General features: G+C 39.9%; 1 protein-coding gene across 1 annotated transcript; it reads right to left on the bottom strand.

The window, feature by feature from the left end:
- Window positions 1-4849: 4849 nt before the first annotated feature.
- Window positions 4850-6771, bottom strand: LOC121994908. Its single transcript, XM_042548791.1, has 7 exons — window positions 6747-6771; window positions 6610-6704; window positions 6405-6491; window positions 5619-5801; window positions 5489-5542; window positions 5278-5400; window positions 4850-5185 (listed from the first exon to the last, which is right to left on the bottom strand). Exons 1-7 carry the CDS (start codon window positions 6769-6771, stop codon window positions 4850-4852), a joined length of 903 nt encoding a protein of 300 aa, XP_042404725.1.
- Between the last annotated feature and the right edge of the window lie 6045 nt (window positions 6772-12816).

Here is a 12816-nt window from a genome sequence, read left to right as displayed (position 1 = left end):
CTTAGTATAATTTATACTATTGATTTAAACTAAATCAATAATATTTTAAAAAATCTATGTAATAATATATTGCTAATTTTCCTTTTTATTAGTTTTCATTTTATTTTTTTCTCGTCAAGCAGCATTCAAAATATTGAATATATATAAATAAAAATATTAATAATATTATAAATAAGTAAAAACTCAATTAAAAATGATATAGATATAAGCCCAACTCTAAGCCATTAGAAACTTTGTACCACCACAAATTGATCACAACATGACCCTATCGAGCGGACCCACTAATCGTATGCCAAACTAAAACCCGAGCATTTGATTAGATGTATTAAGGACACTCTATATGATGTTGAATGAGAGGGATTTATCTCTAAAGTGCAACCTAATATATATATATATATATATATATATATTAATCTTTAGTTTTTTTTTGGCAATTTATCAAAAGATATACTTAGGTTTTTGAATTTACCAAAAGTTACACGCTACTTTGCTATTTACCAGAGGGCGTACCTTTTTACAGTGGTCTTCCCATTCTACTCTCTTGACAAATTTAACTAATTTCCTTTTTTTTTTTCTTTATCATTTCTCTCTCTTCTCTATCCTCCTGTGCATGCAATGTATCTTTTCTTTCCTCTCCTCTTTTTTATCTTCTTTTTTTTTTCAATTTTTTTTCTCAACCTTATTATAGAAGATTAGACTCACATTGGACCTGATATCTCTTCATATCAGGCCCAATGTGGGCTTGATATGAGGAGATATCAGGCCTAACAATAAAAAAAAAGGAAAAAAAGAAAGAGAGATTTAGGTTTTTTAAAACCTTTGATCCATCAATAGGAATGATAAAAATAATAATGGAGAGCATATTTGGACTCTTTGTAACTTTAGAAATCCACAAGACCTGAAATGGTTGTAATCTGAGGTCTTTTGGTCGATCAGTGGGTTTCGGTCCTCTCCATTATTATTTTCGACATTTCTAGTGCTAGACCAGAGGTTTTTAAAAAAACTAAATCTCTCTTTCTTTTTTTTTCTATTGTTGGACCTGATATGGGGAGATATCAAGCCCAATAACAGAAAATAAAAAGAAAAAAGGAAATAAAAGTAAGAAAGAGAGATTTAGGTTTTTCAAAACCTCTGGTCCACCACTAGGAATGCCGAAAATAATAATGAAGAGAATATCTAGACTCATTGCAATTTTAGAAATCCACAGGACTTAAAATGGTTGCAATATGATGTCTCTAGGTCGATCAGTGGGTTTCGACCGGAAGCCACTGATCGATTTAGAGATCTCAGATTGCAGTCATTTCAGGTCTTGTGGATTTCTAAAATTACAACAAGTCCAAATAAGGCAGGGATCCACTGGTCTGCTTTTAGCGAACTAGGCCCTGGTCCACAGTACTGATTGGAGAAATTCAATAATTCCCACCTGCTAAACAGTGAGGACCATTGAATCCCTCCAATCACTGCCCTTGGTCCAAAAGCGGACCAGGGCAGACGGGACTAGAAGATCCCGCTTGGTTCAAATATGCTCTCCATTATTAATTTTGGCATTCCTAGTAGTGGACCATAGGTTTTGAAAAAACTAAAGTAGTAAGAAACATTCGACATTTAACTCCATCAGTGAATTGTTGGAGAAGCGCTGCATGCTTAAACTTGAGAAGACGTTCTTCGGAATCAGTTGTTCCCGAAAATTCTCCAACATTTAAACTCTGATAATGTTTCGACAGCGGATCATCCAACAGCCGTTGAGAAAATGGAGTGATAATCCTTTCAGGAGAACTATCGCTAGCCACCACCTTCCCCTTTCTCTTTTCCTTTATAGGGGTTTCTCCAGAAGATTCCTGAAGAGCTGCTCTTCACCCTCTTTGTTTCAGAGGTGTTCGAAAATAAGCTTTAGGACGTCGAGTGGGAGAGAGAAGAGCAGATAACAGATAAGCCAGATCTCCTCCTTTAATTTCCCTTTCTTGGTGGTGGGAAGTTATCGACATCGTCGGAGGTGGCACCATAGGTAACGTACCGCTAGTATTGATTTGTTGTTGTTGTTGTTGCAGTATCTTCTGTACTCTAGCATTGATGAGCAACTCCAGATCATCTTGCGAGATAGTGATGGTGTTGGGTTTACCGGCTTCCTCTATCTTCGTAACCTCAGATTCAGGTGAATGATTCCCACAGACGACGTCAAATTTGATCCTGTCTGAGATCTACTAAGATGAGCACTGGCTTCGATGAATGATGATGACCTCTGATGAAGATGAACTCCAAAGATCTGAAGAAACTCCTCAACGCTCCTACGCACAGTGAGACGAGCCAACAAAGAGTTAGCGACCTAAGACCGGGGTGGAGATCCCTGGCTAGGCCCTCCGATGCTCAAGTCAGTTCCTCTCACAAATGGAAGAATAAGAAGAAGAACAGTAACTGAAGTGAAACAGAGTTTAGATGCTAGAACTTCCGTACCTTGCCAACGGAGAAGATCCCCCTTTTTATACCACATCATGTGACCTTCGTAGTCGTGAGGTGGTCCCCGGTTCGTTAGAGTTTGTTAAGAGATGAAGTCATCTTCTATACTTCGTGTAATAATCCTTTAAGGAATCTTTTCTGTAACCCAGATGTACCCATTTTATCGTTTATGACTCGTATTCATAATGAGGACATGTCATCATAATTGAAGAAGCTTCTAGAAGATATTTCCCGCTAATATTCTATTAAGCATGTCTCGGCCGGTTGTTCAAGCCGACCACATGTACTGTTAAGAATGCCCCTGTTGAATATGTCTCGGTCGGTCGTTCAAGCCGATCACATATACTGTTCAGAATATCTCTTGTTAAATATGTCTCGATTGGTCATTTAAAACAATCGTATATACTATTTAGACTACCTTCCGTTGAATTTGTCTCGGCCTATCGTTCAAGTCGGCCGCATATACTGTTTAGAATACCTCCTGTTAAATATGTCTCAGTCGATCATTCAAACCGGTCGTATATACTATTCAGACTACCTTCTGTTGAATCTGTCTCGGCCGGTCGTTCAAGCCAGCCGTGTATACTGTTAAGAATACTTAATGCTGAACCTGTCTTTTATGCTCGAGTGGGATTTTGTCCGACTGAGCATATATGAGCACATGGGTGCTCGCTTGGCCTACTGTCGGCGAGTTATATGTTGAGAGTCTTATATAAGGCTAAATGCCCTTATGCTCGGACGAGCTTTGGCCAACCGAGCATATATGAGCGCAAGGGCGCTCGCTCGGTCTGCGGTTGGCCGGTAAGATGTTGAGAGTTATATATAAGGCTGAATGCTTTTATGCTCGGGCGAGCTTTGCCCGACCAAGCATATATGAGCGCGAGGGCGCTCGCTCGGCCTGCGATCGGCCGGCAATACGTTGAGAATATTATATAAGACTAAATGTCTTTATGCTCGAGCGAGCTTTTGCCTGGTCAAGCATATATGAGCATGGGAGTGCTCTCTCGGCCTGTGATCGGCCGACAATAAGCTGAGAATATTATATAAGGCTAAATGTCTTTATGTTTGGGCGGACTTTTGCCCGACCGAGCATATATGAGCGCGGGGGCGCTCACTCAGCCTGCGGTAGGCCGGTAAGATGCCGAGAGTTATATATAAGACTGAATGCCTTTATGCTTGGGCGAGCTTTGCCCGACTGAGCATATATGAGCGCGAGGGTGCTCGCTCGACCTACGATCGACCGGTAATATGCTGAGAATATTATATAAGGCTAAATGCCTTTATGTTCGGGTTGGTTTTTGCCCGGTGAAGTATATATGAGCGCAGGAGCGCTCGCTCGGCCTGCGATCGACCGACAATATATTGAGAATATTATATAAGGCTAAATACCTTTATGCTCGGGCGGGTTTTTGTTCGGCCGAGCATATATGAGCGTGGGGGCGTTCGCTCGGTCTGCGGTAGGCCGGTAAGATGCTGAGAGTTATATATAAGACTGAATGCCTTTATGCTTGGGCGAGCTTTGCCCGATTGAGCAAATATGAGCGCGTTGGCGCTCGCTCGGCCTGCGGTAAGCCGGTAAGATGCTGAGAATATTATATAAAGCTAAATGTCTTTATACTCGGACGGGCCTTGCCTGATCGAGCATATATGAGCACGTGGGTGCTCGCTCGGCCTGTAGTCGACCGGTAATATGCTAAGAGTTATATATAAGGCTAAATACCTTTATGCTTGGGCGGGCCTTGCCCGATTGAGCATATATGATCACGTGAGTACTCGCTTGGTCTTTACTCGACCGACTATATACCTTTCCTGTCTATCTAAACTTAAGCTCCTCCTTCACTCGCTCGGCCCATCTAACCTAACCCGTATCAACTACCTTCGCTCGCTTGGTTTGAAATGTCAGCAGCCGACTATCAATAGCCCATTAACGTTTGACCATTTCAGATCGATAATTAATATATTTGTTACACTCAGCAAGCAAGAAAAATTGGCATTCGATGCCCATAGGTCACTCTCGGATAGGATGTCAATTACGTTTAATGCAATCCGAGACTAGGATTTGCATCCTCTATGGGCATGTGCATGTGACAGCTTTTCATCGCTTTAACCGGGCCAGCATTCACCGCTGATTTACCTCCTCCTAGGATCCCTGTGGGGCCAGGCCTAGGGGGCCGCTGGGCGGCGGAACCCGCCTTTTTTGCACAATGTGACAGCTTTTCACCCATGTAGGTTCCCAACATCAAGGGTTGTGATTCATATAATTAACTTTCATGTCACAAAAGTCTCAAACGAGACTAAACTCCCACACATTGGAGTACTCTTATTCATCCATTTTCATTCACTTTTCCAACATACATCTCCTTAGAGCTGCGCTAAGTGATTTGTATCATTATACTCATGACTTCCATCCTCCTGGGCCACCGTAGAACAAGCAGCAACCCTGATTGTAGTCGGCTTCATAGAAGGGTCTGCCGAGTTCGTTGAATGCTGCTGCATTGCGAACGGATGGGGGGTATGGATTATTCCGCCCATCTGTAATTTTGATACTCTTAAAAGATGCTCCACCAATTTTCCCATTGCCCGTCGGAGGACTAGGTTTATTGATAGGAGAGCTAGCTGTTGCACTCAGTTGAATTTGAGAAGAATCTGCCATGTTGTTCAAGATCTCCCTCGGCCAGTAGCCAATCTGTTCTAGGTCATTGTACAACATCCAGTTCGATGTATGTGGATCCTGTAAAAGACAAGCATGATCCATATATCTGACAAGCAACAACCTTTCTAAATCATCAAAAGTGAAAGAACTGAAAGTTCAATTTCTATTACCCTAGATATATTGAGGTACAAGTAGCCCATGGTGCAAACTTGGCCTGGAGCCAACCTTTTGCTTGTTTGGACGAATCCATGACAAAGAAAGTTGAAGCAACCAGTATTCTGATACCCATCTGACTAAATATATGCATGAACCACAACGCAAAATCAAGTTATGATCATGAACTTAAGTTAACCATGAAGAATAAAAGATTCAAAAACTCACAGTCCAATAAGTGAAGAAGTGAGTCAAGCTGTCTCCCTCTGCTGCGTGATGAACCTATAAGGCAGATCAGAAGCAATGAGTTGAATGCAACAAGAAGTCATGAGCTTCACTAATTGCGATTAATACCAACATGAAATCCGGCTTGTAAGACGTTGTGGTATGCCAGAGGACCTCTTTCTCCTTTACTGACAATGATGTGTGTTGCGCTTGTTTGATCATCCAATATACCGGAAAGATATTGAACATCCAAATCAGCTGATATGCCATAAAACTTGGCTGGTCCATTCTGAGTAGAAAATCTCACTCCAGCAGTCTGCAGAATAATTTGTATATCGATAGATCAAAAACAAATTGAGAGTAGAATATTTAAACCCTTTGTAGCCAAAGGTGATTACTGGGTGGCTCTTATAGTCGGTCCCTAGATTACATGAAGAGAGAAAAATTACAGGGTCGGTTTACAGCCGACCGCCAAGCTGGCTAGGGGTGGGAGATGTGTTTTTTCCATGAGAGTATATGTCAACCGAGAATTGATCCCTTGTCTTATTATAACGAGTCCGTCACCTTTTAGTCAACTAGTCAACTAGGCATCCCATGGGACATAGAATATTTAAACCCTTGCAAATATATACAGTTGTAGAGACTTACAAAAGCTTTAGTTGGAACAGTAGTATCTTGCAGATTTATGAGTTGGGATTGTTGGATTTGCTTTGCTTTGATCAAATCCTCTTTTGTAGTTCTTCTGATAGGGACAGTGCCCCGAGGACAAAGTCTAGGCAGCTTTAGGATTTCTGAGGATGGATTATTGTTCACGCTCTTCGAAAATGATGTAGATTTAATCTGTGTGATTGTGCATAGTCAAATGCATATTATTAGCACTGATGAAGATGTAATATCTAACTGAGATCATTTTAATTACCTGAAGAGTGTGGTTCTTAAGCAAAGGATGATCAAAAGCTGGTTGTTTATAAATATCCACACAGTCAAATGTGATCCCATACTCATCCTATATCATTAATTAAAAAAAATGATAAGAGAAGATCAAGCATGAAGATCAATTTTTTTAAAAAAAAATTATAGAAAAGATTAAACATATCTAAATATGAGAAGATGGTGTGGCTTGCCTGGAAGGATTTGACATAAGGCTTGTTCAAGGATTTGAGCTGTATCTCCAACTCTTTCTCTTCTACTTCAGACAAATGCCATGTATCTACAGCTGCTGAATGATACAGAAGAGCACAAAGAGTTAATAAAATTAGACCTTGTGATCCTCCCCTGTGATCCATCTTCATGTGAAGTACTCACATCCACAAACACTTTTAAAAGAAAAACAATCTTTTAAAAAGGAATGCTAATAAATAGAGAATTCGGTTAACAATTGGAAATGTATATATATACACGCATTTATTGTTTTGGTTTTTAAAAAAGGGGCAAATAACAGGTTTAGAGATGGTAAAAACAATAAGATTTTTATTCATGATTAGCTAGTTTATGCAACTTATAATTAATTTTCAAGATATAGATGCAAGAAATTTATGCATAATTTAAGCCAGCTTAATTATCTGCTTAAAGGAATGCGTGCCTGAGGTGAAAATTTTATTTTAAATGATATGGAAAAAATTTAATTATTGGATAACAATAAATGAATACTGGTTTTAGAATTTTGAAGAGACTTATTGTTTAAATATAATATGTTAAATATATAAATATTGGTAATTGCTGGAACGGGAACCTAAATAATCCTCAATTGAAGAAAAACAATACATAATTATCAATTATGACAATTTATTTATTATTGGTAAATTTTTAATGTAAAATTGTTTTTATTTAACAAACTCAAATTATTACTAAATATTGATGGAACTTTTTTTTTTGGCATATTGTTCAAGAGAATTTGATAAGAAGAAGGAAATATTCTTTATAGAATAATTTATCTATTTTTTTTAAAGAAGGAAATATTGTTTCGGGGCATTATCTAATTTGCAGTCACTATAAAAAATCATTATAATAGCGATGAAAATTTTTGTTGCTAACATATAGAATTTCATCGTTAAACCTATATCGTGACAATAAATATTCGTCGCTAATAGTGTCACAATAAACTTGTCGTCGCTAATAGTGTCACAAGGCAAAAACAATTAGCGACGAATTAAGGTAGTGTCGTCGCTAATGATTGTTTTTAGCAATGAAAACAATACTAAATCATCGCTAAACAAAGCTGGTTAGCTACGGAATAAACTTAATGTTTCGTCACTAACATTTGAGGTTAGCGACGAAACAAACCTCATTGCTGATTTTCATAACAGCGCCACCAAACTTACAATACGATGCGATATATCAAATGTATTAGTGACGAAATTATCTGGATTCATCGCTAAACAACCGGGTTAACGACGAATTAATCATAATTCATCATTCACCCCCTTTTTTGTTTAAAAAAAAATTAACTACTTATTTTCATTCATATCCGGTATAAATTCACACTCACAAACAACTCTAACATTCAGATTATCATGTTCACAACAATTAAAAAACATTCACAAACAACTCATACAACTCTACAAACAAGTTACATAACAAATAAGTAAAATGATTCTAACAACAAGTTTACAACATCAAGTGGCACTACAATAAGTAACATAGTTCTAATAAGTAGCACAACAAATAAAGTTCAAAACAACAAGTAGCACAACAATAAGCAACATAGTTCTAACAAGTTACTCAACACAACATCAAGTTAACATCCAAATTCACAAATCTAACAAAAGAACTCAAAACATCAAATGCTAAAATCAAGGAGGAGAAGGTGGAACTGAAGATGAATCATGGATCAAGAATTGTAATGCTTTCGGTGCCAACTGGTTCAGAATTTATTCAAGCATATCTTGTCTTGATCTCATTAATGCCAACTTATATTGGGTACATACTAATTGAACTAGGGTGTTTGCTAGCTCTTCTTGTTGTTTAAACGAGAGCACTAACAGTAGTAAAATTGTACCAAAATAACAAGCATGCAATAAACAGGTAAATAAAAGAGAGGTCGAGAAAATGTATCTCCGGTTGAAACGTCGGCGTGCCGACTGTCTTTAGAGAATTTATTGCCGCCCACGATGCAGAGGCTCTCCGGTAAAATTCTCCCAAGATCCAACAACCACTCGCGTCGTCCGTAGGTGCACTCCAAGACGAACGTCGCACTCGGACTAAAACTCAGATCGCTATAAACCAAGCCTCAGGACAGACTCTCGGTAAGGAAGAAGACAGAGAGAGTGAAGGAGAGAAAGCAAAATGCTTTGGTGTTTTTTGAACCAGGAACAGAGGCAGTGTATTTATACACTCTGAAGCAGTGCACGAAGCAAAGCGTGCGTCGCTTCCGCTTCCTGACACACGGGTGCGTTGCTTGCTCACGCACGGGATAGATGCGCTGCTTCCTTACGCGCGGGCAGGTGCGCCGCTTCCTCACGTGCGGACCAAACCCAAGTGCGCTTCCTCACGCTCGGGACAGAACCAAGAACCAGACCAAACCAGAGACTGGCAAAAATAAACCAGGTCGCCTGCAAGCGCGAGGCCCACGAGCTGGGGATTTGCACCCCCTTGCGCGCGATGATCACGTGCGTCACGCCCCGTTTATGGATTTCCGGCTCGAACCCCCCGAAACCACTTGATTTGGGCTCGACCCGCGCATGCGTGTAGGTCCCCTTAACTTTGCTAAGCAAGGATGGAAGGGATCCATATATAAGCTCTTCCAACCTTCTTGGCTTAGCAATGTGGGACTAAATGCATTACAACTAAAACCAAAAAAAATATTTTGAATTAAACTCAAAACTCAACAATCCCCCACTAATTCAAATTATTTTTGTCGAAAAACAGATACTTGTCCTGAGGCTTGGTTGCAATGAGCTTTTAGTGAAAATACCTTTCGGTTTGAATTTTCACCTAAGTACACCAATCTTATTCATATAGATTTGAAGTGAACTCAGTCTTGAACTTAAACCTTTTATATGTGAAAATCAATTGGTAACAACTCATCACGGGCGACGGTTGCATCCTTCTGGGTTGGTGCATCACGGCCATGCCACCGAATCTTGTTTCATAAGTACTAAGGAGAGTTGCCTAGACCCTCCACACTGTGGCCACACAGTTACACTTACATAGGTGAGTTCTCCAAGGATGTACTACGAGCATCCTGTCATTAAGACCTTGAACTCATTAAGAGCTCCTAAGCTCATCCTTACTAGTAGTCAAGCATCTATCCAGGGAAGAGACTATGAGATTACATCTCAATCAATTTGATGCTTACGGTTCACCCTTATAACTTGTTTATACCACATTGAATCTACTTCTTGGGATCTCCAATCAGATAGGTTGGGTTGTCGCTATAGGTGAAACCAGGATAAGCCTCAGTCTCATTCCCTTACTGGATCTCTTGATTTTTTCAGAATCAAGTCCTTTAGTGAGTGGATCAGCAATATTATCTTTTGAACTTACAAAGTCCAATGACACCACTCCAAGAGACACTAACTCACGAATAGACTTTAATCTTATTCGAACACGTCTCTTCTGTTTCTGGTTATACTTGGAGCTTCTAATCTGAGCTATTATTGTTTGATTATCACAGTGTATTGAAATAGAAGGTATTGACTTCATCATCAAGGGAATTTCAGAAAGAAGACCCTTAAGCCAATCAGCTTCAGTTACTGTGGTATTCAAAGCACACAATTCTGTCTCAGATGTAGAACGGGTTATAATCGTCTGTTTAACAGACCTCCAAGTAACTACACCGCCTCTAAGTGTAAAGACATAACCAGTAACGCCTTTACACTCAGCAGTGTCAACTATCCAACTAGCATCACTATATCCCTCCAGGACTGCAGGGAATCTCCCATACCTCAAGCCCAAGGATATAGTGCCTTTTAGGTATCTGAGTACTCTGTCTATGCATCCCAATGCATTCTGTCTGGACAGCTGGTAAACCTGCTCAATTTCGTTATAGCAAAAGAAATATCAGGTCTAGAACAATTTGCTAAATACATTAGACTACCTATTATTTGTGAGTATCTTAATTGCGACACTGTCACACCACTCTTATTCTTGTGGAGAGTTTTTGAAGGATCATAGGGTGTGACAACAGATTTAACTTGGCTATAGCCATATTTCTTTAATACTCTCTCAACATAGAGTGACTGAGAAATTGCTATTCCATCAGTTTAACGAGTCAACTTCAGCCCTAAAATCATGTCAGCACAACCCATATCCTTCATATCAAACTTATCACTTAAGAGAGCCTTAGTCTCATTAATAATAGAAAGGTTAGAACCAAAAAGTAGAATATCATCTACATATAAACATAAGATAATACAATTATCACCTTTCATTTTAGCATACACACATTTATCAGAGTCATTCATTTCAAAGCCAAACGATAGCATAACACTATCAAATTTTTCGTGCCACTACTTTGGGGCTTGCTTCAAACCATAAAGAGATTTTGTTGGATCGAGACGCGCTAGAGGGGGGGTGAATAGTGCTCGTGGCTATTTTGTTCGATTATCGGAATCGTAAAAACTATCGGAGAAGTAAAAATGCAGCGGAATAAAGAAGACAAACACACAGAGACAGGAGGATTTACTTCGTTCGGAGCCTAAGGCGACTCCTACTCGAAGTCCGCGATCCTTGATCGCTTTCCGTGGGCAACAACTATAAGCTCGCATAATTATTACAAACTAATTACAAATGTAACTGTAATTAAAGTTATACCGACAACAATGGTAGAAAAATCTGAGCTCCGGGTCGTCGGAATGTTGCAACAGCACTTCGGAAGCAATACTTGAGCAAAACACAGCACGAGGAAGCTTTTTCTTTCGTTGTCTTTTGCTGCTGCTCGAACCCCTCTTATAAAGGATGTTCAAGGCGCCTTAAACCACTCCAAGGCGCCTCCAGACTGGCCGTCTTACCCGCGTGGATCAGAACCGCCCTGGTCGAATTCTATCCTGTTCAAGGTGCCTCCAACCTCTCCAAGGCGCCTTCATCAACGTGTTCAAGGCGCCTTCAGCCTATCCAAGGCGCCTTGAAGCTTGCTTCGCAGCCAGCTCAGGTTTTGCACCCGAGGCGCCTCCAAGCTCCATGGAGGCGTCTCAGACACTGTTCATCAGAGGTTAATCTTTGCACTTTGGTCCCTGCAAGATACATTAATCCCAAATATACCCTGCAGCACAAAGTTAGCACATAAAACATAATAGAAGTGATAATGACAGTCTCTGGACTGTCCGAGTCTGACTTCAGATTCCCGACCGGAAACCCTAGGTCGACCCGACGCCTACTGTTCCCTCTACGGGGAACGCATCCTCACCTACTCCACTCAGGAGATTTACCTGATGCCAGTCTGATCCTCCAGACCGACTGGACTTTCCGTCTAGGGTTACCACCCCCTAGGACCTAGGGTTACCGCCCCCTAGGATTTTTCTCCACCTAGGGTTACCACCCCCTAGGACCTAAGGTTGTCGCCCCTTAGGGTTTTCCTCCACCTAGGGTTACCGCCCCCTAGGACCTAAGGTTGCCGCCCCTTAGGGTTTTCCTCCACCTAGGGTTACCGCCCCCTAGGACCTAAGGTTGCCCCCCCTTATGGTTTTCCTTCACCTAGGGTTACCGCCCCCTAGGACCTAAGGTTACCCCCCCTTAGGATTTTCCCCTGCCTAACCACAGTTAGGAATTTCCTGAAACCTTATTTAACCACGTTAGATAACAAGGAATCTTAACTTTGAATCCCTTTGCCATTATCAAAACTGAGGTTCGATCGTCGGATGCTTACTGCACCAACAATCTCCCCCTTTTTGATTATGGCAACCGAAATTCAAAGTTAAGTAAAAATGCAATAAAGATACGCATAAATAAGCACAGGCATAAATAAAGCATAGGCACATTCACAACAAAATTTTCGTTTTAGTTTTCTTTGAATTTTAATTTATAATTTTCTTTGAATTTCTTCCTACTCTCCCCCTTTGCCATATATCAAAATACCCAAGAGAGTGAAGAAAATCTAGGCCTTAGCTTAACTTTCAAAGATAATTTTCAATCTTATCTTTCAAAGAGAAAAATAGAGGGTTAAGCATACTTTTGATAAACACTTAGTTTTTCTTGTAAGACTTTTAGCTAGGTGAAATCATAATTTTGAAAGCAAAATTCTTCCTTTTGCCTGAGAGATACTTTTAGCTGAGATAAAGTTATTTTGTCTTTAAACAGTAACTTAACAAATTTTTGTGATTTCAAAAAGATTTAGTTTTTTTTTAAAAAAATTGTTTTGTTGAAATTTTGAGAATGCTTTGGAAAATATTTAG

The sequence above is a fragment of the Zingiber officinale genome, chromosome 6A (assembly GCF_018446385.1).
Source record: "Zingiber officinale cultivar Zhangliang chromosome 6A, Zo_v1.1, whole genome shotgun sequence".
Classification (NCBI taxonomy): domain Eukaryota; kingdom Viridiplantae; phylum Streptophyta; class Magnoliopsida; order Zingiberales; family Zingiberaceae; genus Zingiber; species Zingiber officinale.
The sequence above is the reverse complement of the archived record's forward strand: the minus strand, read 5'-3'. Positions and strand labels throughout refer to the sequence as shown.

Bases quoted from the DNA above. Each gene is read 5' to 3' on its own strand.
- LOC121994908 (XM_042548791.1), bottom strand. From the start codon at position 6,771: ATGGATCACAGGGGAGGATCACAAG. The intron at 6,705-6,746 runs GTCTAATTTTAT...TGTATCATTCAG, and splicing joins TCACAGGGGAGGATCACAAG to CAGCTGTAGATACATGGCAT. The intron at 5,401-5,488 runs GTGAGTTTTTGA...GCATATATTTAG, and splicing joins ACTTCTTCACTTATTGGACT to TCAGATGGGTATCAGAATAC.